The sequence below is a fragment of the Globicephala melas genome, chromosome 16 (assembly GCF_963455315.2).
Source record: "Globicephala melas chromosome 16, mGloMel1.2, whole genome shotgun sequence".
Taxonomy (NCBI): Eukaryota; Metazoa; Chordata; class Mammalia; order Artiodactyla; family Delphinidae; genus Globicephala; species Globicephala melas.
In genome coordinates, this window is record NC_083329.1 from 39,488,664 (window position 1) to 39,514,142 (window position 25,479).

Here is a 25,479-nt window from a genome sequence, read left to right on the forward strand (position 1 = left end):
AGAAAAATATATAAGGGAGCCCTGTGCAAAACACAAAGCACACGCAATGTAAGCTCTTAGTGAATTGTTAACGAGCATTTTAGTTATCTTGCGCTTATATTGTAGGTAATAATTTTCCAAATGCTTTTGCATCCAATTGCTCATATAATTGAGGGAAGTATAGCAGATTTTATTATTCCCATTCTACAGAAGAGGAAAATAAAGCTGTAAGAGCTTGAATGGTATGTCATGGTTGAAGAATCTTTTCAGTAATGTGTATTAGGTACTTCACAGTGTATACTCATTACTCTGAAGTTCATCTTGCTGAATATATTTGTTTTCATCCATTTGTTATAAAGTTTTGATGCTAATAAGCTTGTTCTAATATATTTAAAATATGCGATAGTTATGTTTCAATGTAATCCTTTATTTCTGAAGTTACTTGTGAAATCAATTCTGTGCACACATTTTTAATTTATTTACTTTAAAAACTTGATGCTGCATGCCCACTCCTTGGATCTCCCAGATGCTCCTTCTATTTCCCATTGCTACAGCTGAGAGAAGACTTTATCAATTCCTGTTGAATAAAATATGTAAAATATATTATCCCCTTTATAAATTTTATAAAAGCAATCTGCTTATGTCTAGTTTTGGAGAGAGAAGAAAAAGGTATGTTTAATACCCATATTTGAAATGACTCTTATGGTAGGAGTGTATCTTTCTTAATACATACATTTAAAGTATGAAAATACATATTTTCATGCACACATTCATGCAAATATTATATAGCCAATAGTCTTAAGATACCAAGTAACTTATAAAATTGTTAGCAGCTTTTAATTATTTCTGGTCTTTTGATTATCTTGAGGTATGTCACAAGTTTTCCAAATTAATCCATTATTGACCTGGCTTGGTAGACTGATTTTTACTTACCTAAATCACTCTGATGATAGACATTGTGCTTGGCTAAAGATTGTATGATATATTAATTAATGGATAGGGAATTTTCTTCTAATAAATCTGGGGAGATCATTAAGCGTATCTTTGGTTAGTTATTTACAGAAGGTCTTGCATTTCATTTGTAAACCAAATGGATAGCCTACTTCCCCACCTTATTTATGTGAGAGCAGTACCGTGCTATAAAACTTTGCAATAGAGTAAGTGCAAACGTACAGCCTTTGAAAGGAATGCTTATCTCTCTAGAATTGCAGAATTTATTTTAAGATTCTGGAATTGTAGCAAGGCATTTTATTTACCTTAAAGACGCTGGAAATAAGGAATGCCTTGTTGGATAGAATGGTATTAAAAATATTCATAATAATTACTGTGTTCTATGGAGAGAACAACTGTCACTAAAATTCAAAATTCTCCCCTTTCTGATATAATTTCCTCTTTCCTTTCAGGGCCAAATGCCCTCTCTGCTTTATAAAGAATTAAAAAAAACAAAAAAACCCACGACGTCTCAGTCATTCCAGTCATCAGATCTCAGTGTGTCTGCATGTGTGTTTATACTTGTGATCTCAAATATGAATGGTGTAGATGTGAAAAAGCCGTTGGTTACAAAGCTATTCTGTTATGTCGTCATTTTAAAAGAGGCTGTTTCCCCAAAGCTAAGAGTGAAATTATAGCAGGTGCAGTTTCAGGCCTCTACAATTATCCCAGATTACCCTTTCAATAAAATATTGACAGCCTCGCAAAAACAGTCTTACTATGCTGACATTTGGAAGCAGACAGGCATTGCAAAATGTTCCATCATAACAGAAGTGGTTTGGGCCTCAGAATATCTCTTTATATTGTTAATGGGAAATTATTGCTTTTCTCACTTCATAAATATTCAGCCAGTACCTTCTAGTTCACCAGAACTTTATATTCCCCATTAGAAAACAAAGGCTGGTATAGGGACTCTTAAGTAATCACAGCTGGAATTAACACTACTTCTCTCCACTGGGGGGGCAAGCAAAGTAGGAGAAAGTATGTTGCTGCCTGTCTAAGAACTATTGCTTCTAAGAAAACTTGAGTAGTGGGAGGAGTTGGAAGTCCCTGTAATTCTATTCCATACACAAAATAAGGAAGTAGTTATATGTGAATATTTCACCACCAGTTATGTCTGCAACATTAGGCAAAGCACTTGTATATATTTTCTTATCATCAGAACCCCCTCCATGCACCTGTGCGCACACACACACACGACTTAGTTCAGTACTGCCTTGGATGAAAAAAAAATGACAAAAGCTCATTGAAATCTTCAGGGACAGGCTCGTTTTATATATAACCTTAAGAAGTATAAACTGTGCAATAGCAACCAGCAGTTAGATGAAGAATTCTTTCAAATCAAATATTTAATCTTATGAGACCCTGGCCTCCCATCCTCAACAAGAACTGCTTAACTTGAAGCAGCTGTAAAGAGAATATAAAAAACAAATATAGAAGTGGGTTGCTTAAAAGCAAATCAGCTCCCTTTCTCTGCATACACTGGTAATGATTGTGGAATACTTATCCCATGCCAAGCACCATGCTTTACACATATTGACTTGTTTAATTCTCACAACAATGTATGAGGTAGGTACTCTTTTTACTCTAATTTTACAGATGAAGCTGAGCCATAAGGAGGTTAAGTCACTCGCCCATGTCCCACAGCTGGTAACTGACAGAGCTTGCCCTTGTATTCAGGCAGCTCCTCTCCTGAGTCCTCACTCTTGACCCCCATGTTACATTGCTTCTTATTGTATCCTAGACTTTGCTGCTCTAAGTGGGGCCCTTGGACCAGCAGCAGCAGTGTCTCCTGGGTACTTGTTAGGTTCAATCTGAGGCCTCACTCCAGACCTATGCAATCAGAATCAGCATTTTAACAAGGCCGCCAGGGGATTCTTATATACATTTAAGTTTACAAAGTACTGATCTAAGACCCTTACTAATAGAAAATAATCTATTTGAGAAGAAAAACAAAATTAATATTCTACCCCAATTAAATTGCCCCCTGATTTTTCCTGCAGGTTTTGGATATGTCAAAAAGATTTAAAATGTTTAAGTAAGTTACTCTGTTTGTTCTTCCAATCACAAGTCTAGGCATGAAAGTATATGTACTCATTACTTTTTCTTAGACTAATGGTTCTTAAGTTGTGGTGCCTGGACCAGCAGCATCTATCAGCGCCACCTGGGAATTATTACGTATGTAAATTCTTGGGGCCAAACCAATACCTGTTGGGGGTGGAGCCCAGCAATCTGTATTTAAAAAGCCCTCTAGGTGATTCAGTGCCTCTGAAGTTTGAGAACCGCTGCCTTAGTTCTTCCGAAATGACGCCCGCTTTGAGTGATGTTGTGGGTTATCCTTTGCTGTTGAGCCCTCCTTTAAAGGTATGGTTCCTTTGTTTTGCAAACGAGGCAGTTTATGAATGTGTAGAAAAGTCTGATGTGGGCTTTAGTCTCGTCGAAAACAAACCGCAGTCCTAGAAGATAGGAGCATAGCTTCTTGCAAACAGATGAGGCGGCTGACTTAATCTTTGCCAAAGTGGCTAATTCTTTGGAAAGGGTTGGCTCTGGCGTTTGCCCCCTTGTCATCTTGGTTAACTCTTTCTCCATCCCTTTTGACATTTCATTATTCGTAATTGCTACTTTTAGCACTCTGCTTGTGAAAGGCTTGCTTTTGCTCGGTTGTCTGATGTGTTTTTCCTCCACGCTGGTTGGAGCTGACCTTTGACAGGCTTCTGACTTTGCTGTCCCCACAGCAATCATTGCCTTGGCTGCCGCACAGCGTCTCTTAGTTGAGGCCTAATAAAGTTGAAACGCACGCTTTGCGTGCAGGATGGCGTCCTTCAACTCTTCTTTCTCTCCCTGCCTGGTAATGCCATTGTGTCTGATGTGGAGGTGAATAGCTTTCTTGGCAATTACCCCGGAATGCGTTTCCCCTGTGGTACTTTGGTGCGGCCTCTGTGTGTGGTGCTCCCATCGTATATTCAGCATCAGCTGCTGTGTGCGCTTGTGTTTTTAAACTGCAAGCATAGGTTGGTCGTCTTTTTCAAAGTTAAAAAAGTAAAAGAAAAACGGAACAACTTACACCTGTCAGGAAGAATGAATGGTTTTATCATGGGACATTTCTAGAGAAATTGGAATGTTTCTTTACAGTCAGTACCAGTCTGTTTTACATGTGGCATACGTCCTGAAATGCTTGTTGCTTTGCTGATTATTGGAGCAGCCTGATTGAACTGTGACTGTACCCCAGAGCTTGTAATTGTTTATGGGGGAGGGGATGTCTGCCTTATCTACTTCAAGTAAGCTACCCTTATAACACATGCTTAATTCTGGCGTTTATCTGGAAATACAGTATTGAACTTCCTTCCCTGATGAAATAAGGAACAATTTCTTAAGTCTCGATCTGACTGTATAGTTTCATTAGGGTCAATTAGGCTGCCATTAATTTAGCTTTAAAAATGGTCACAGCTTTTGGAATAAAAAATTACCTTTTTTGGGACTTCCCTGGTGCTGCAGTGGTTAGGAATCCACCTGCCAGTGCAGGGGACATGGGTTTGATCCCTGGACCGGGAAGATCCCACGTGCCGCAGGGCAACCAAGCCTGCTCGCCACAACTACTGAAGCCTGCGCACCTAGAGCCTGTGCTCTGCCACAAGAGAAGCCACCGCAGTGAGAAGCCCATGTGCAGCAACTAGACTAAGCCCGCACGCAGCAGCAAAGACACGATGCAGCCAAAAATAAATAAAATTTTTTAAAAAGCTATAAAAAAATAATTCTTTTATTTGTCTCTCATCTTCCTCTTTATCATTGAAAGGACAAGTATGTTACTGATGGAAAAAAGGCTCACCTGTAACAGGAGAGTAATTAGTGTGAAGACCATGACTAATTAAAATAAACGTTCTCCTCATTTTTAGAATCCAGGTTGCTCACTGGGGTTGTTATTCTTTTTCTTTTTAAGCCATAAAATTGTAACTTGATTATTTTTATATAAAGAACATTTGGAATCATGTCAAATCCTCATCAGAAATAGCTCCTTTATTTCTTCTTGGTATTTTTCATTAATGCCCTAAAAAAGATGGACTATGACGCTAGGTGAGTGGTAAACCAGTGCATGAAATGAGAGGGGAAAAAACAGTGGTATTGAGTATAAACTCCAGTCTTTAGTTCTCAGTTTATCCTTTGCATACGCATCTCTCCACTTCTACCCTGATACGGTTTTTTTCCTCTTTATTACTGTTTCCTGATTGGAAAACAATTGCATAAAAACATTTGACCAGGGATGCTGAAAGAGCCAGCAAAGACAAAATCAAAAGGATAAAATTTACATCCTAGAACATATTTCTGGCTGCCTAGTTAAATGCAGCTTGTAACAGATCAGTGTCTATCTATCATATTATTGATTTACAATGAAGATTTCAAATTTGTTCGTAGATTTATTTGGCAATACTAGGCAGAAACAAGATACAAGGAACAATAAAGATTGAGGCTAGTTATGTTGATTATGTCCCAACTCCACATTTTAGATTGAGCTGTACTCCAGCCAAGGCCACTGTCAACCATGCTCAATGTCCGATACATGTTTGTATTTGAACAGACATAATACACTCATGCCAAGTTTAAATGCATAAAGCCAAGTTGATGAGGACATCGTATGGTTAAGAAAGCACACACCGGCTACTTTTTTTAGTGACTGGGAGACATCTCAAGCAGCCAATATAGATAAATAGACCAATTAGCCTAAGATGGTAACTGATTTATCTTCACGTAGTAATGTATCTGTGGTTACACCGTTGTAGCATCTGGGTAAAGGAACTTAAGCTGTGCTGTCTCCACTTCTCGTGATTTACTACATACTTAAAGCAGGTGGTATTAGTTATACTAAAGAATATAGATTTGAAATCCCCAGAAGTCTGTAACTGAGGATATTGTCAGGATGTATGGGGTAATTTTTAGAAATCTGGAGTTTGAGAATGGAGTGAATGGTATCAGTGAAGTCAGAGAAGGTGGAAAGTTTGTTGATGTTTCATTAATTTTGGCTAAGATCTGCTGAAATCATGCCTGGGTTCTATAAAATATGGCAGCACAGCAATCTAAGGGGGTGGGTTTGTTGTCTCTGATCTGAGTGGTGAGGGGTAGAGATGCCTTGCATGTTTTTTAGGAGTTTATGGCTTTGAGCTAAATAAGGAGTGTCTGTTTTGCAGATGGAGCCAAATGAAAGGAAAAGAGAAATAAGATTTAAAAAAAATTTTTTTTAAGTTGTAAAGTTTTGCTAACTTCATTACCGTCAGGAATTTGACCAGTCCTCCCTTTCTTTATTTCGACAAACTGTTATCCTCCTGGTCTCACCGTAAGCACTTCTTTCTCAGGGAAATCTTTCCTCAGCCCTAGGGCTTGATTAGATATGCTCCCTACGGACCGTGTGAACCTGCCAGGTGAGCCTAGCAATTACCACCCCATATTGATATTGTTTGCTTAATTGTTCTCTCCTCCATTGAACCATTGCAAGCTCCTAGAAGATAGCAAACAATACACATATTTCCTATCATATCTACGGTGCATGGCAGTTAGTATTTCCTAAACACTTTTTTGTGGAACAGATAACTTACCACATTCAAGCTTCACTTATGACTTCAGTGTTTTCCTTTTTTTCTTTATGTATCAGTGCTTTGTAATGATTCAGCTGTGTCTTGAGATCTTTTACCACTCAAAAAACTTTCGAGAATTAGATCAAGACAACTAGACTGCTTAAGATTTCTAGAAATGTGTCAGTTATTATTAGGCAATATACCCTTGAAAAAAGAAAATCTACTTTCTATAAAGGTCATGCAGTCCAAATTTACAATTTGGAAAATGTAAATCTTCAATGAGTACCCTATTGATCTGAATGTTTTTGGTCATTATGGTTACAATTGTGATAAGTGAATTGAGAATGCCTTTGAAGGAGTTTTGGGAAATGTACTCTGTAGCTATTGGCATCTGGCTGGATATATTTTTATAAAATCACTTAATCTCTCTGTACCTTTTTTGTTTTTTATTCTTCCTATTGATATAATGGAATTATTATAACTTGTTTTATCTAAGTATCATTTCAAAAAATTAGAATTATCTATGTGAAAGCACTCTGAAAACTATAAAACCCTGTTCAAATGACTTAAAGATTCCAGAGCTTAACCTCTTTTCTATATTATGCAGTGATTATGCCAGAGGCTTCTGGGGCTTCTGGGGCTTCAGAGACCAGACTCGGTCTGGCTTGAGCAAAAATGTAACTTGATTGATCACATACTCAGAAAGGGGGAAAGGAGGATGAAGAATGGGTAGGTATGGGACCCTGGGATTGAATTCCTCAGCATGGTGGTTCTCCAAGGAAGAGACGCTGCCGGGGCAGGCACAGCAACACGCCCATGCAGGCTGAGTTTAGAAGTAACCCTGCTACATCTATTCCCATCTGTCTTCACCTCCTCTTAGCAAATATACATCCTTCAGTGGTGTGAGCAAATGACAGGCTGTGCTTGGTCTGCCATTATTTGCCGAAGGAGTTGGCACAGCTATTCTGACCAAAGGCAAATCATTAGGTGGTTAGTTTTCACTCTATCACCTTTATGCCTTCACAGTTGGTGCTGTTGTGTGAAAACGATGTTTAGTGCAAGAAAAGTGGATATATTTAATATGTTTAAGCAGAGAATCCTCTTTTCTAGAAGTCCAGATGTTTTTTCTCCAGAAGAAACCAGTGACTCTGTAAAATATAGAAGATACTGCTTTTTTCATCTGTAAAAATAAGAACTGTCAGTTTCTATATTGCATCATAGCACAACCAACCTCTGCATTCAGTTCAATTAAAGCTCATTTTTCTAATTGTTGTTGAATGATCAGTTGTCATTGCAACACTGCATCTTCCAGGCGACTAAAATCACAAGAAGGACAACGGCATTCTCTTTATATGCCAAAAGTAGACAATTTTGAAAATATAAAACAGCTGAGCTCACTTGACTTTCTTGATGTCCTCTACTTCATCTGCCAGTGGAGGACATGGTTAGAGTACTCCCTTTCCTTAGGATTTTTTTCCCCAGAATTATGCCAAACGTAGAGAATTATATATAACTTACTACAGAAGAGATGGGCCAAAAATGGACATTTCTATTTCAAAGCCTACTAGTGCCTAGAAAATAAATGTGAAGTCATATTGCAGCTGTTTCTCTTAACCAGCTGGGTCATATATTTAATGGGACCGAGACAGAAGCATTGGTTTTCATATTTATGTGAGGACTTGAAAGGGATCATAAATTATGATGGCTGAGTCTAGCCTTAAGGTAACAATGAACTAAGGTGATGTAGAAGTATACAACGAAAATGGAAACTTCTAAAGCACATCAACAGGGAGCTCTTCAGGGAAGATACAACAGGAGGTTAATGGACATCTAATCTTAATGCTTCATTTTTTTCCCCTTGAGAAATGAGATTAATTAGGCATACATCAAATATATGGCTTCTGGCATAGAGACATGGTGTTTGCAGAAAGAGAAACAGTATGCTATAAGAACTGACTAGGAAACAGGAAACCCCTCCTTTGGGAGACAGAATTTTAATAACATTTCCAAGCTGAAGTCACGTAATTCAACTTGCAAGGAAAAGTTATTAGTATGACTTTGTAAAGATGTCTACTTGAATTTCAGCAAATAGGTAAGCATATGTTTCCAGCATCTTGGTGCAGTGTTTTGGGATGCAGCTCATCCAACTGACAAGAGGACTTACAGATGTAATACCCATTTCCTTAATGAGATTCGAGACTTAAAATCTGTTATGAACAGATGTGCTATGACACTTACCAGCCACGTGCTGATATTTTTTGAATTAGGCACACTGTTCAAAATATGCCAAACTGCAGGAAATTGTCACCGTAATAGGGCTGCTAGCTAAAGCACCTCAGTAACTTGCCAGAGATTGAAGCTTACGATGGAGGTCCAAAATGTGCTATGTTTGGAGCCTCACTGATGTGATAGAGAGCCTCTGTGTACTGAAGGACTCATTGAAAATGAGTATCATTGAGGTGGAATGGCCACCCAGCCTCTGTTTCCTTTCTAAAGGATCACAAACCATCTGTTGAAGAATATTCTAGAATTTTTCAAAGATTTGATTTCAACTAAATTATATGAGGCCTGTTTATAATAGAATTAAGGAATACCTAAATGTGCCAGGCAGATATATATGTGAGTTATTCATTTAACAAACATTTACTGGTCGTTTTCTACATGCCAGTAACTGGAGACACACTGCACTGGGGATAAAAAGATGAACAAGACCCACTTTTTGCCCTCAAAGAGCTCTATGCTGCTGTAAGCCAGCTTCTTATCTTTGTTATCATATTAAGACACGCTGAGTCATTATCTTAATTTTCCTCTTAACCTTTAAGCCTTCCTAAACCTGTATGCAATTCACCAAGTAATGTTCTGTTTTATTATTCTGAGGTAGTGAACCAACCTCATGACTGCTGTAAACTTTTGGGTTTTTTGTTTGGTTGGTTGGGTATTTTTTTTAACTCAATTCATTGCCGTTAGCCCACAGGTTAGTGTTTGTTTTCTCTGTGTTTATAAGGTGGAAACATCATTAAAGGACATCCTTGAGTGAAGAAGATTTGAGATGCCAGGTATCATGCTGAATATTTACGATGAGTCATTTCATTTGTATCTGAGAAGAATTTCATGAGGCATACTTTATTATCTCGGTTTCCTAAAATAGACTGATGAAAGCTTAAATTACTTGCCCAAGGCCACACAGCTCCTGTGTGGTTACAGGGAAGATACACAGGCCAGATCACTGGCTTTCATGCTGTAGCATGCTGTCTCATGCCTTTATGTCTTTTGTATTCCTGAGCCTTTCAATTTGTGCATAAAGCATTGACTGAGATGCCTTTTCCTTAACATTAACAAATGACATCACCTTTTTTCTAGACATTTGACTCTCACATAGGCCTGTAACGAAACCATCATCCTGTGTACAATGCCCCTTACAGGAGTATGTTACCTCAAAATAACTATCATTATGTATTCATTCATGTAGATCTATGACTCACTTCTCTCTGCATTGATCTCTTACCTAGTATAAAATCTTGTGGTTCAGTTACTCCTTTGAGGTGATCCAATTCAATTTTCCATCTGATATAGGAAGTCTTTCTCCACTATTTTACTAGGTGGTCTACTGGAGCATTTCCTGTGATGGGAAGTTTCTTAGGACAAGATTTAGCCATTGCTGCATTCCTTTTGTCTTTACATCAGTCTTAATCACCAATCCTGTCAGTTCTAATTACTGGCTTAGTTCTGTCCTTGACAAGTAGGAAGGAATTACTTCTTAATCCACCAGAAACATTATGGAGTGGATTGATTCAAATTTTGCTTGAGGTGGAATAATTAAGACTAATTAGCATAAGGTGGTATAATAAAGAAGTGAATATGTAAACAGGAAAAGTAAGGAAAGTTAGCGTTCAGCAGCAAGGAGGTACTTGAGAACAAGGTATGTATGTTATTTATCTTTGTATCACCAGTGCCTAATACAGTTCTGGGCACGTAGTAAGTTCTCAAATGTCTGAAGAATGTTTGTAATGTCTCCCAACTTTTGATTTCAGGCTAGCCCTTAATGCTACTATAAACAGTTTCATTGAATTAAAGTCTAATAAAGCCATCAAATCTTTTAGGACAGTTACTGAGTTTTCGCTTTCTCTTATCCAGAGTGAATATCCTGTTTCTTCTTTTTCGCAGATTGTTTTCCCCTTGTAACCTAGTCACTTATTTACCCTAAAACATTGTTGAATCCTGTGAGGTATCACAGTACTCATAGTGGACCATGTATGGTACTGATATGATTGAGGTACATGAATAACTACAAAGCAAGTCAGAGTGATAAAAAACCACAAAGGAGGCAAAATCAGAAGGTTGTAGGAAAAAAATAGAGAAATTCTAGCTGGGGTGAACGGGAAAGTCTTCATGGAGAGAGTGGCTTTTAAACTGGGTCTTTGGCCTCTCCCGTTGCAGAGCACAGGCTCCGGACGCGCAGGCTCAGCGGCCATGGCTCACGGGCCCAGCCGCTCCACAGCATGTGGGATCTTCCTGGACCAGGGCACGAACCCGTGTCCACTGCATCGGCAGGCGGACTCTCAACCACTGTGCCACCAGGGAAGCCCCTGGGTCTTGAAGGGCTACTAGGATTGTCATGAGTAGAAGAAAATAATTGGAGCAAAGACCTGAAGGCAGAGAACGGAAGTGTGGATTTAGAAACCTGACAGTAGAATCATTTGATAAAATAAAAGGTCTGTGTAGAGGATTGTGAGAGATGAATTTTGAAAGGTACTTTAAACTGAATATGGATTAAATGCAAGGATGGAGAGGTGTTGCTTTATTTATTGGCAGTAGGGAGCCACTGAATATTTTGTGGGTAGAGTAACAGGATTAGAATAGTACTTTAGGAAGATCAGTCTTGTAGGACTGATTGGAGTAGTTTATCACTTTCTTAACTGTGTTTCTCTGTCAGTAGCTCAAAGTGATTATGTAATCTTTTCTTCACTAGACAACTCAGAGCACTTCGGTCTTCACGACTGTTATCTGGGGGTCTTTTGGCTCCTTCTTTCACTCTTGGTCCCTAATTTGTATCTAAGTTAGAGAGAAAGCCACTTACTTCCTAGAGGCTCATTCCCCCTTTCTTCCTGCTCTTTTTCCTGATATACTTGACATTTTCCTTCATGTCAGGGTTGTTTCAGATGACCTGAGGTTGATTCCTTTGCTTCTTTATCTCTCTCTATTCATTTTTATACCCCTCCCTCCAACCACCAGCCCCCACTACCAGATTTACATAGAACTAGGTGTCTACAGGTTTCTAAATAATTGCACTTTGGTTTAATAGGTGTTTACAACAGCACACTTTATTGTTAACAAGGAGTGCCAGGAGAAAGACTGACACCTGGGAAGTCCCTGCTTCCATGGCCAGGTTTTGCATCCCCAGTCCCTGTTACTAATTAGCACTTAGTTTTGGGTGTTTATGGGCTTTGGCCAGCAAGAAGGGAGATGTGGTTAGAGTTCTGCATGAGTGGAGTTTGCTCTGGTACACTTGGCCCTCACATATATTTGTCTCTGCTGCCCTTGGTGGCTGCTGTCGGCTGGCCTCAGGATGGCTCACATGACTATAACTTTTAAAGATGACTTTTTGACACCACTGGGACTCCCCCTGCATTAAAACTGGAGCCTGTAGAATGAAGCACAATGCTTCTTGAGCTTTGTCACTGAAGGCCACTAAAGACAGAAGGTAGCTCCTGGTAACTCTGGAGGTTAGGAAGAGGGGTGTGCTAGGCATGCCATGGTGCTGAGAGCCAGGAGAGGGAGAGGTGGGGTAGAAGATGGTCACGAGGAACCTGCCTCAGGTACAAAATACTTTTGAAGTCTCCCATGGCTTTTAAACCTTAGGTAAAACTTGCAGCCCAAGCTTCTGTTTTAATTTCAAGAAATCTTCACCACCTCCGTTGTGGAAGTCACATTCCTATTCCTTTTGCTCCTGTGATATTCAGTGATGATGAGTAGGGTGGTGAAGTGGGTCAGAGAAAGAGGGTGAGGAAAGCAGATATCCTTAGCCCAATTTCAGAAGCATGCAAGAGAAAAAGAACCAGGCTTTGGAGTCAGAATGAAGCTGAATCTTAGAATTATTATATGTGTGACCTGGGCAGCAACTTAGCTTCTCTGAGACTGAGTTTCCATATTTATAGGAAGGGGACAAGAATATCTCGTAGGATTATTATAGGATAAATAGATATAACAGACAAAGTTCTTATGTTGTATAGTAAATGTTGAATAATGGTACCAAAATAATGCTCGTTGTTACTTGTGTACCTGTACAAAAATAAATTACCACCTATTTGGCCCTTTCAGTATTTTTAACATTTGAGAGTGAATTTAAATTTTAAAATCATCATGTTAATGTTTTAATATCTTCAGAAAGCTAGCACTTGGTCTTACCAGTTACATTGTTCAAAGTATGAAGTTGAGCAGAATTTAGAGAAACTATCAATCCTTTTGGCTTCCTTAAAGGGCAGCCCACTGTACCAACTCCTTTTAAATACATGCACATCATGACAATACTGATAAGTGATTTTTCTACTGTTAAGCTTATAATAATGATTATTCATATCTGCAATGTCCAACTTTATTTTATCTTTATTTTTGGCTGCGTTGGGTCTCCGTTGCTTCACACGGGCTTTCTCTAGTTGCGGCAAGCAAGGGCTACTCTTCGTTGCGGTGTGCGGGTTTCTCATTGCGGTGGCTTCTCTTGTTGTGGAGCATGGGCTCTAGGCACACGGGCTCAGTAGTTGTGGTACACGAGCTTAGTTGCTCTGCGGCCTGTGGGATCTTCCCGGACCAGGGATCAAACCCATGTCCCCTGCGTTGGCAGGCAGATTCTCAACCACTGCTCCACCAGCGAAGTCCTGCAATGTCCACCTTGACAATCTACCATCTTCATAGAATATATATCATTAAAGAGAGAACTTTTCTAGGCAAGAAAGTTTAAAATATAACCCCCATACTAACAGTGACGCAGTCTGCACAGTGGAGATATCGATGCTCTCCGGATGCACTGTAAACAGCAAATGGCCTTTTCTAATTATGAAGCATTTGTCTCAACATTCCAGCAGTTGGAATTTGGCTTTAGGCAAACATATGCCTTAATAATGATGGGAAGCAATTGTGGGCTTCATGGACCCCCTAAACGTCTTTTGTAAGCCGATTCTGTAGCACTAAGTATCTGAGTTATCACAGATGATTCAAGCTTCAAGAAAATGGGGGGTGAGGTGGGGTGTAAAAATAAAGTTTCTGGAGTTCCTGGAGCATATAGTAAAGTACCTTATGGTATGAGTTGGAGCTCTTTTAATGTTGGAGGTGAAGTAGGAGAACAAGCTAATGACACCTGTCTTGTTCTTCCACCCACATCAAGCCGTCCAAAGCTTCTAGCTCATTCACACACAGATTAGATCAGCAGAAGCTGTGAGATGAGACCTACCTACTATCTGAGAATGTTCCCTGGAAAACGGGCCGACTTGGGGAAGAATAGGTCACTCTGGAATCCTTGTCAGAAAACTCAGTGTTTTGCTGCTAGGGAAAGACACTTGGAAAAGCTCAAATTGAAAACTCATCCTTTTCTAATAGAGATTATGAAGGTCTAGAGTAATTTTTCCAATGAAGTACAAGAATAGAGATTTTATTTGGACAGAATGTTTGACATACACACAAAATGCAATTTAGAAAATACCTGATGAGCTCTACTTTGTGCCATCCCAGGCACAAGAGAAGCATGCCAAGAAATTATATGAATATTGATATGCGGGGCTCAGTGTTAACCCTTTATTTGCTGAGCTGAGGAAATCCTTGGGAGTCCTGGGCAGAGGGCTGGGAATAGTCAGGGAACTTAGGGAAGTGGCTGTTTGTTAATAAGTAAACCATAATTACTTAGTAATTTTTATGTCCCTATGGATGCAGACCAGCTAAAGTATTACCTCTTCCCTTACCACTCTTCCTGTCTCCTTCCCTGAGGTAATCCTTTCTCCAGGATACTTAGAGCAGGGGCTCTTAATCTTAAGGACGCCGTGGACCTGTTTGTTACTCTGAAGCGTATGGATTCATCTAAGAATGTTTATAAAAGCATAAAAAATACACAGGATTACAAAGAACCATTTATATTGAGATACAATGATAAAACATTTAATAATTGTGATAAAATAACACATTAAACATGAGATCTAGAGCTCTAGTAACTACCATAAGTTCAAAATAATGATGAAGGTAAATGATATTTAAGATATCTGCAGCAAATGTAGGATGATATAAAAATAGCCATGGTTTCTATTGCTGACGAACCACTTACTGTGGGTTGTTGCCTATACGTATGGAAGAAATGCTAAATTTCAGTAACAGGGTAGTGAAAATAAAGATGTCCCACCTCACATTCACAAATCCTTTGTGTTTCATCCACAGACTGCTTGGGGCTCCATGGATCCCAGGTGTCTCCATTCAAATTCCTGTAACAAATACCATAGACTGGTTGGCTTAAACAACGAACATTTATTTCTCAGAGTGTTGGAGGCTTAAGGTTCAGCATCAGGGTGCCAGTATGGTGGAGTTCTTGGTGAGGACCCTCTTCCTGATTATGTCCTCAAGCGGCCTTTTCTACGTGTGTGCGTGGTGGGAAGGAGGAGGGAGAATAAGAAGTGTGTATTGGTCTTCATCTCTTTTCTGGCACAGAGATCCTAAAATCCTTGGAATTTGCTAAGTGAGGAAAGCAACTGACCACAGGTCAGATTTGGCAAGGACGATAGTTTGTCGGCCTCTGTACTGGGTTGCAAGTTTCTTGAGGGCAAGAATCATCACCTTGTTTTCTGTCCCTTATATATAGCAACAGTGTCAACTAGATTGGAGTAAAATAAATATGGGCAGAATACTTACTTGAGTCTATAAGTGCTCTATACCTACATATGCTTTCTCGGTATTCTTCCAAAATTCAAATTGGGCAGCAGATGAATTCCCCAGTAGGAGAATTTAAGCCAAACCCAGATTTGTGGTTTCATAGTCTAGCACCATTTTATGGCTCATTCTTCTATAATCTTGGTGTCCCCTAAATGAAGGTCAACTTTTGCCTACAGTGAAGGTATTCTTAACGTACTCATACACTTAGAGATCCCAGAGTAATGGTAACTTGTATCTTTTCCACAGAGTTCAATCTGGCCTTAACCTGAAAAAATGATAAATGTTTCCAATAGCGAATTTTAGATACATACTTGAACAAAAAGGAAAATCCCTTCCCAACCCTTTTTCTGCTTTACACTCTTCAGACTTACGTGTTCAACAACAGTAATCATTGTGAAAATCACAGGAATTTTATTTGTGAAGTGCTTATCCCCTACAGAGATTAATATACCACTTAATATCAAAGGTAAATGGATTTTTTTGAATGTTCTCTAAGTTATGGAAGCAACAGACATATACTCTAGCAGGCTGTTTAAGAAGCAAGATGTTAATCACGACTCCAATATAACCATACTTGTGACAACATTACAAGGTGATTATTAGTCATGCTTGCCCACCTGTAAAATGCTGACTTGACTAATATGCATATTGGCAGCATACAGAAAAGGTGTTGGCACCTTGCCCAAGGTCATGGACAAACTTGAAGTTTCATTAAGCCATATTGATTATCATGCAAAATATCGAACACAGTTTTACTCAGACATTCCATTTACATGGGCTATTGAAATCAAGATAAAACAAAAATACTGAATTCTGTGAACTTAATTTCAGAGATCGTTTTTCTACACATGAATTATGATAGCTAATAAATTCCGTTTAGACATTTTAATGTAACCCTAGAGTCTGACTAGGCATATATATTTTCTGCAGGTGAACTTCATGTACACAAATTACATTAATTAACAATTATACCCAGTGTTTATCAAATAAAAAGCAAGTTTCTTGAGTTGGGGGAAGTTAGAGGAAACAAGACAGGGACTTTTCTCAGAGGGAATGTAGTACAAACTTATTTGAGGTAATGTAATATAGACATAGAGATAATTGACCGTGTTGGTAACATGTGCAAAATGCCAGTAAATGACACAGAAAAAGCTATAGTTGTAAGACAAAAAGGTGGTTTATCAGGAGAGACAAGGGATGGAGCCTGGCCTTCAAGTGTGAGCTCAGACTAATAGTGCTGCAGGTAACTTAGTGCGCACACACACACACACACACACACACACACACACACACACACCTGCCAGGCCTCTGCTGTTACTCCCATTGTTGCCTTATTCACTAAGACCCTCCTCACTTCACTCCTGAATTACTGTGGCCTCTGCCTGGCACTCCTTACTCCTTGTCTGAACCTGTGCGCACAGTGTATCGGAACAGTTTTCCTCACACTGAGCTTTTATCATATTAACTACTGTGCCCTATGGTTTGTACAAAAAGTGTTACTTTGATAGCGCCAGTGTTGGTCTGTGTTCTGCTTGACTCCGGTGTTTCTGAATCCAGTGTGTCCCTCCTAGATTAGTCTTTCTCAGCTATCACTATGATATCTTTCGATTTTTGAGATTGTAATAGAAGCTTTTATATACTGTTACCAGGAGTATGCACTGTGATGTCTTTCTGCGGGGCAAAACCTTAAAATGTATATATGCTTTATTTCACCTTGACATTATGCTTTTAATCATGCCTTTGTGCATTTAAAAAATATGTATAATACAACTATTGTTGCTATTTTTAAAATAAAATTTGTTGGCATATCCTAATTGGTCCTTTGGAAGGAGGAGTGTCTATACTGGAAACACCTGGGAACCATTAAAAATGATGAATATAGAAAATACTTTTTTTTCTAGTAAGCATTTAATTTTTTTTGATATCCCCATGTTATATCCTTTAAAATTGTGGTTCTTTGTTTTGTTTTGTCTTTTTAAGATCTCTGGTAGCTTTCTGTTGTTCATCAAATTAATCCTTGCTTCCTATGCCTTGCCTGGCTTCCAGGGCCCTGCATCAACCTACTCTCAAATTGTGTAGCAACCTTATAGAAATCTCAACCACTGCAGTCTGTTTTATCCCTGACTGGACTCCCACAGCCCAAACTCACTTCCAGCTGTGCTCTTGTTTATATACTTTCCCCACTTGACTACCCTTTGTGTCTCTCTCCTCGTTCAACTCCTATCACTTTTTTAAAATAAATTTATTTATTTTATTTATTTATTTTTGGCTGCATTGGGTCTTTGTTGCGGCTTTCTCTAGTTGCAGCGAGCGGGGGCTACTCTTCGTTGCGGTGCACAGGCTTCTCATTGTGGTGGCTTCTCATTGTTATGGCTTCTCTTGTTGTGGAGCACGGGCTCTAGGCGCACAGGCTTCAGTAGTTGTGGCATGTGGGCTCAGTAGTTGTAGCTCACAGGCTCTAGAGCACAGGCTCAGTAGTTGTGGCACACAGGCTTAGTTTCTACATGGCATGTGGGATCTTCCCGCACCAGGGATTGAACCCGTGTCCCCTGCATTGGCAGGCGGATTCTTAACCACTGCACCATCAGGGAAGTCCCGTTTCATTTTTAAGGGTCTACTTCTTATAAATCTTGTCCTGATTTTCTCAGTCCTTCGTGGCTATATCATCCAGTTCTATGGTTCGTCTCAAGTAAACAGGTGTCCTGGAAAGCAGCCTGGATTCAACAGAGGAACTAGAATGTGACTGGAGAATACCTGTGAGATGAGCATTGTTTTCTGCTGAAGGTTGATTTTTGAAGGCTATTTGGAATGGAGCCATGCACACGCCGGTCCTTGCTGCTTTGTTCTTTTTCTGCTAACTGACCATCTTTGTTCTCCAGTAAAGAGCTGGCCAAGGGAGAAGTCATGTTTTCTTTTTTAGCTTCAAACAATTTTGCAAGGAAAAATTAGGTAAAGTTCAAAGATAAAGGTTTGCTCTAGAGTGCAATATTCCTTTTGTCATCTTTTTCATCTGTTCCTCTGTGGATTACTTCTAGCATCCTCCTGCAAGGCACATACATGGCCTGATTACTCGGGCATTTTCTCCTCTCTCTTATGCCCAAATCTTGATCTATTGCATTCACTGGGCTTAGTCTGAGAACCGAAGAAGAGAGAACTGCATTCGTCCATTTTTGTGTTTGGATCACTAGACTATACCTCAGCCCCATTCACTGGTCCTGCTCAAACCCCTGCACAGCCCTTCTCTACCCCATACTCCATGGGTAGTATATATGAATTGTCTTTTTGTAGCTCATGTGCTAACTTAAAATATTTCTATTATGAAAATTTGCAAACATACAAATAGAGAGCATAGTAAAACATGCTTCTTGAATACCCACCACACAGATTCCATTACCAACATTTTTAGTGTACTCTTTTAAAACCCTAGTTTATCTTAATATTTTGTTCTCTTACGCTATAACATCTGTCTTTCTAAAACTTGTCCTTTAGTCATGTGCTTAATAGATCGAATAGTGATCTCTTCTGTGGTATTCAGTTTCAATACTTAATTATTCATTGTCAAAGACAGTGGTATGTGAGAGAAATTAAAATTAAACAAACATAGCTAATTTATTGATAACTTCATAGGGTAACTTTGGGCACAGGTTACAATTTAATTGTAATTATCATTTCTATTCTATTAAGTTAACCCCTAAACCTGAAAACTAAATTTTCATCTATATTTTTAAAAATTAAAATATGATCGATCATGTGAGTCATTAACCCCATTCTGGTTACTTACCAGGGAGTGTTATTTCTTGTGAACGTCTCTTATTCGTCATCCGATTTCCTTTGTATATAGTCTTGAAATTACTAAATACTTTCAATGTGTTCTTAGACGGTCTCATCCCTTAAGGACCTAAGAGCAACAGGAATCTTCCTTATAGACATTAATGCTAGTATTGAAAATTATGAACTACATTTTGTCTGCAAGAATACTTCTTAACTAAATAGGATAGCATTATGATATTAGCTTTAAACCAAGGTTAATCACTTTTATTCCACTGAATAACTCCTTGCTTTTGCACATTATAATTCACTGTTGAAATTCTTTAATTTTTTTTCCTATTTTTTTTTTTTTCTTTTTCTGCAGCTCTTGTAAATGTGAAACTCTGGGCCATTGATCGACAATGTTTTCAAACAATAATGATGAGGACAGGACTCATCAAGCATACCGAGTATATGGAATTTTTAAGAAGGTAGGATGCTTTCTTTTCTCCTGAGAGTGTTTTATTGTCTTTTCAACCTTCCTCTGAAACGCAGCCCGGGAAACACTTTTTGCCTTTATCTCAGTCTTATTAGCCTACAAATTTGTGGAAGTACAAGACTTTGCACTGGCTTCTTTCTATTTCTGCTGCCAAATTTCATGATAGGTGGTTAAGTCAGAACTTCAGAGTTTCATCCAACATCCTCTCATAGAGGAGAGCAGCATAGAGGAGAGAAGCAAGTGAGCATTTGCAGGAACAATGACAACAAAAAGGATATTGAGTCCATCTCTAACTGTTGATCAATTAATATATTTACCTATTCTAAAGCAACCCACAGTATAAGACTGAATCATCTCTGTGTGAGGTTCTATATTAAAGATCAGATGACTAAGATGAAAGTTCCAAGAAGAAGTTTATTATCCTTTAATCCTGAATTTAATTTCCCAAATTAAATTCATTTTATGTTGCAGTTCTGAGGTATCAAAAGCTTTTCTTTTCCTGATATTATATATTATGATAATAACTCAGTATACCATAAGAATTGGAAAAAAACGCCAGCTTTCGTTTCTTAGGAATATACTGATAGTCACTGAAATTCATTTGTCTCTAGGCTTATTTTATTTTAAAGAGTATATATTATCATTAAAAAGAATATTGACAACTTTGACTTTTTTTGAAAAAGTTATTTTGTATAATTTTTCTTTTGGAACAGAACCATCACTAAATAGTGATGTACAGAGTATGTGAGCTAAATGGGAGTGCAACACCAATTAAGAGTTCATTTTTGAGAGCTAGAATGTTAAAACTGGCCTTTTTATTTTATATTTTTGGTGAAGAAATTGTTTAAATGGAGTCAAAAAATCATATTTTGTGTCAGTGATAGAAAAATCTTAATGGATATCTCTTGAATTTTCTTAAAGGCAATTTTGCTGTTCCTTACTTGGGTATTTCTTTTGGTTAACTTATTGTTTCTGATTACATTTTTTATTTCCACATAATTTTTTCTTTATTCCTGGTAAAAGGACAATAAAAATTCAAATATGACATCAGGTGAGACCTATTAAAAAAATTACTCTATTGTTAAGGTGTTGGTTTTTTTACTAAAGGTGATTGAATGAAACAAGTGGAAATGTGAATTTCTTCTGTTTGAAGATTAGTATAGTTTGCGAGGAAATTAAATTATTCAGGTGCCATCTGTGTATGTTATATATGTATATATATGTTGATATGTGTGCTGATACATAGATGTGTGTATGTGAATGGAGACAGAGATAAGAGTGAATGTTCATTTTTAAGCCTTTATTAAAGTACAAGTTACTGATTTCTTGTGATGCAGCCCTGACAGAGAAAGATCCCAATTGGTAATCAGTGAAATGCTTGTCTGTGGGACAGAGTTAACTATTTGTCTTACATACCTAAGAGCTGGGTATTTATGGTGCTGGTTTCAGCTTCCATAAGTTAGTTTTCATAAGGAAACGGAATGAGTGCCAATGCTGTCTTTCATGGCTCCAACAAAAACTCTTTATTAGAGGCACAATTTCAGGAAATTGTAGATGTCTCTGTGTGTGTGTGTGTGTAATTGATCCTGGATATACTTTTATTTTTGTATTCTCAGAGATGCCCAAATTTATCATCTATTTTGACAATTCAAACCTTAAACAATAAAAGTTGGTTCTCTTAGATTGCGTAAACATTTCTTGTTGGTCAGCTTAGAGCAAGTGGAGTTTAACTGATTTACTAAAAGAGACAGGCACTGACTTTGATGTCACTCTTCATCTGGCCACTCTGTAAAACATCAGGTCCACATCATTTGTGTATATAGTAGTGGGCTGGGAGTCCAGAAAGGTGACAAATGACCACTGTTGCCTGGGGCCAGCTTTAATCTTCCTAAATTATTACTGTGACCAGCTGGTTCTCTTTCTACAATGCTCATAGTTCCTGTTGAATTAGTTACAGCATCATTAGCTGGGTATTCAAGGTCCTCCCACAGCCAATGGCTGCCTGCTTTTTCAGCCAGATTTCTTCTCACCCCAGGCAAACCAAATGATTCCATGTGCCCAAGCAGACCTTGTGCTTTTATATAGCACACTGCCTCTGTTGCCTTTTCCCCCACTGTCAATGTTTAAGTCTCTCTCTTCTTTTTATATTCAACTAAAAGCTGCCCTTTCCACAGATACTGATGGTTCTACTGGGAAGCAATCTCTCTCTTCTCTGGAGCTTCATTTCTACCATGTGTGTTATTTTCTACTTTATTATAATCTCACTGCTAAACTTATCTCTACTTTTAAACTACAGACTTTTCGGGACTAGAGCTATTTCTTAAGCATCTTGGTATTCTTCTTTGGCACACAGCTTACCACTTTGTAGACAGGCAATTTACAGGACAGTAAGTGTGGGATGAGTACGTAATTTGAAGTGCCCACTGGAAAATAAAATTCAGGACTCCTTTTGCAAAAATTGTGAAAAATTTCAAGACACTGGTGGCATAGTATGAAACCAAGTCTAGTGATCTTCTAATCTTGGGCCCTGTGCTATTATACTTGTGAAACTAAGAGTGAGTAATCATTCCTCCTTCACTTTCCCAGGTTAATACTTTCTGCCATTTATTTTGCAAGGCTGTTGGAATGACATAATATTCCCCAAGGAAATGTAGATCTTGTCAAAAACTAAGATGACCAAAATTAAACTTTTCTACCATAACTTCAGAATTTTTTATTTCCCTGTTTATTGTTGATTTTAAAATTCTGCTTCCCACTCTTACATTACGTAAAAGCTTTAAAAGTTTATATAGTTAAGTCAGCCAACTTTTTACTTTATGGTTTCATGTTTAGAAAGACTTACTTTATCATAAAAACATAGACTTAATACTTAAATCCTCTGTAGCAGCCTGTGTGTGTGCACGTGCGCTTGTGTGTATGCGCGTGGCGGGGTGTTTTTCTCTAATATGCTTGCTAAAAACTTTCATCTGAATTTTTCTACTATAGATACATATTCTTCATAGTTTGTTAAGGATTTAAGCAATGTGACACAATCAGAAAAATTAAAACTCTAGCAGATGGTATTAGAAATCATCAGAATTCTTCACAGTGAGGGTCTCTGGTACATTGGAATGCCTTCCTAATGGAGGACTTTCAAGGGCAGGGACAGGCTAAAAGAGGAGTGATTCTGTATCACTGCTCATCTCCCCATACCACACTTCACTTTTCTAAATAAGCAGTAAATTTGGAGGGTGAGAAAAGGAGGGGACACATCAGACATGTAAATGCACAGACAAAATGCAAGGATTTTTCTCATCAAAGTCGGTTTTTTTCATTCCAGTGTGTTTACTCATTTTGTAACCACCAGTCATGTGGTCTGGCCTCCTCTTTGCTATTAAACGCCACATCAGACCGTGATTCTGGTCTTTAATCCTATTTAGTTGTTTCTCTTTTGTGCTTAAATTTCACATTCCCTGATGTAAACACATGTTCCTATGCAAGCATAGCAAAACCAAAAAATATTCAAGGGGCAGTGCTGCTAAGCAAGGTACGATTGCTATAGGTCCAGTAGCGATTTTGTGAGATGCATTTTCTATCTTCTTTGGCTACTGAAAAATGCTGTTGTTTTGCAGATGGATTCTGAAAAATAACTGCTAGAGTTAACTGCCAGAGTTAATTTGTGTTGCTTTTTTTCTGAGCATATTCTCTGTGCTACTGTTGGCACAGACATCTATAGCCGGAGGAGCATTAGAATGCAGTTGTGTGACCACTGGGATATGCTTGAAGGAACTGGGTTTTCTGTTGGCCCCGAACTATGATGCTGCTGAACCTCTATTTATCTTAATGCCTCCCTGACAAATCAGAGACACAGCAGGGACTGTTTGGAATTTAAGCTACTCAATCAAGCCTGTCGACCCACAAAAAAACCTTTTCTTGATCCACTAAGGAATCTTTTGGTAAGGCAGATATGCTCGCATCATCATTCTGCATAAAACCTTTCCATGACTACTACTCACTCCTAAGATAAAGTACGTCTTTGGCACTGTCGTCAAAGCCCTGCTTCCTCTGGCTACTGCTGACCTCCCTAGGTTCATCTCACTCTCCATCTTCTCCTTCCTTGTCTTCTCATTCCCTCTTTACTCTAGTCCCCTGGTGAGCCTTCATTTCCTTATATGCTGTGTTCCCTCGCAATGGAGATCCTCCTAAGAGACTCCTCTCCCTTTGAATGGATGCATTTTCTAGGGTGATCTATGGTGTAGCACTCTGGAAATGGTGTGCCATTATGGCAGAAAAAAGAATCTGGTCTCAAACAATTACAGATTTCTGATTTACCTTCCTTAGGTTGAAAGAGAAATTAATAGTATTAGCCACCAAGTTTCATGTTGTATTTTCAATAAATAGCATTTTAAAGTTTAGGGATTTTGAAGTTCTTTACCTATTTGATTCTCAGCTGACTCTCCAACCATTAAGGTAGTTTTCAGTTTTGGGTTTTTATTTGTTTTTGTTTTCTTCTGTTTTTGTGGTACGCGGGCCTCTCACTGTTGTGGCCTCTCCCGTTGCGGAGCACAGGCTCCGGACGCACAGGCCCAGCGGCCATGGCTCACGGGCCCAACCGCACCACGGCATGTGGGATCTTCCCGGACCGGGGCATGAACCCGTGTCCCCTGCATCGCAGGCAGACTGTCAACCACTGCGCCACCAGGGAAGCCCAGTTTTCAGTGTTAAAACTAGCAGTCGTGTGGTTTTGGCCCTCTTTGGGCAGAAGAGTGGATCTTCTTCAGGGATCTCTGATCAGATCCCTGGAAGCTAATTTATAACAAAGCCCAAAGCTAATGGCTCCCTATGAGGGCCGTAGCAGCAACCACATACAAGGTGTCCAGATGAGGAGTGGGCCTTTGGCAAATCATAGAACTACTCTGTTGATTAATCCTTCTGCCCCAGTTTTCTCATTGAGAGCCCTGGTATACATTTTGATGCTGTGTAAAGGTTCCTTATTCCGTATGTTCATTCCTAGGGAGTAAGTCCAAATCTAGTTTGTTATCTCCCCTTATTCTCTAAAACAATAATACTTGTTTATACATCTAACATATAATTAAATGTTACTTACATATGCATATTAGAAAAGTAAGTGATTCCTTTAAAAAAAAGCAATATGACTTTGTTCTAGAAACTTCATGCTATCCTTTGGATATCAGAATGACCTTCACTATGTGGATAATTTCATTTGGAGTTGACTCTATGACTTCAGTCTATATCCCAGACCAACCTTCCTGAAATGTCTCTTTAATTGCTTTACATTTCTCTCATCTGGTAGTTTTGACCACACCTGTCACTAGCAGCGGCCTAGCCTACATAATGATGCATCTTCATGTCTGGTCTGATACGTCAATAATGATTAAACTTCAGTTTTAGAAAAATCTAAGACAAGATATAGTTTCATCTCTGTGCGCATTTTATAGGTGAAGGAATTGAGTCTCAGAGGCCAAAATAAGTTCACATTCAGTTAGAAACAGAACTTAGAACTCAGGCTGCTGAATTCCCAGTCTGAGTATTCTCCCATACCTGGACTCAAGTTCACAGTTCATTCACAGCTTCTAATGAAGCTCCTCACTGTAGTGAACTTAACATGAGGGTGGGTTAGTGGTATTTTCTTTTTGCCTCTCCACAAAGGTAACATACTTAGATTATTAGTTTGATATTATATAGGCTTTTTTCTGTACTCTATATTTTTACTTTCGGCCTGGGGTAATGACATTTTTAAATGCCTTGCAAGTTTTTCCTTCTCTGATCCAGTTTAAAAACCCCCCAAATTTCATT

At 38.6% G+C, this 25,479-nt stretch overlaps 1 protein-coding gene across 3 annotated transcripts in view; it reads left to right on the forward strand.

Annotated features, from left to right (window-relative positions):
- Positions 1 to 25,479, forward strand: part of PRKG1 (protein kinase cGMP-dependent 1) — a 1,181,528-nt gene that overhangs the window by 742,125 nt on the left and 413,924 nt on the right. For 2 of the 3 annotated variants that reach the window (XM_030864960.2, XM_030864959.2), the window contains exon 4: positions 19,570 to 19,675. The exons of the other annotated variant lie outside the window; for it this stretch is intronic. In XM_030864960.2, coding sequence (XP_030720820.2) covers positions 19,570 to 19,675 — 106 coding nt within the window. The remainder of the gene's footprint in view (positions 1 to 19,569; positions 19,676 to 25,479) is intronic. 3 annotated transcript variants of the gene reach the window in all.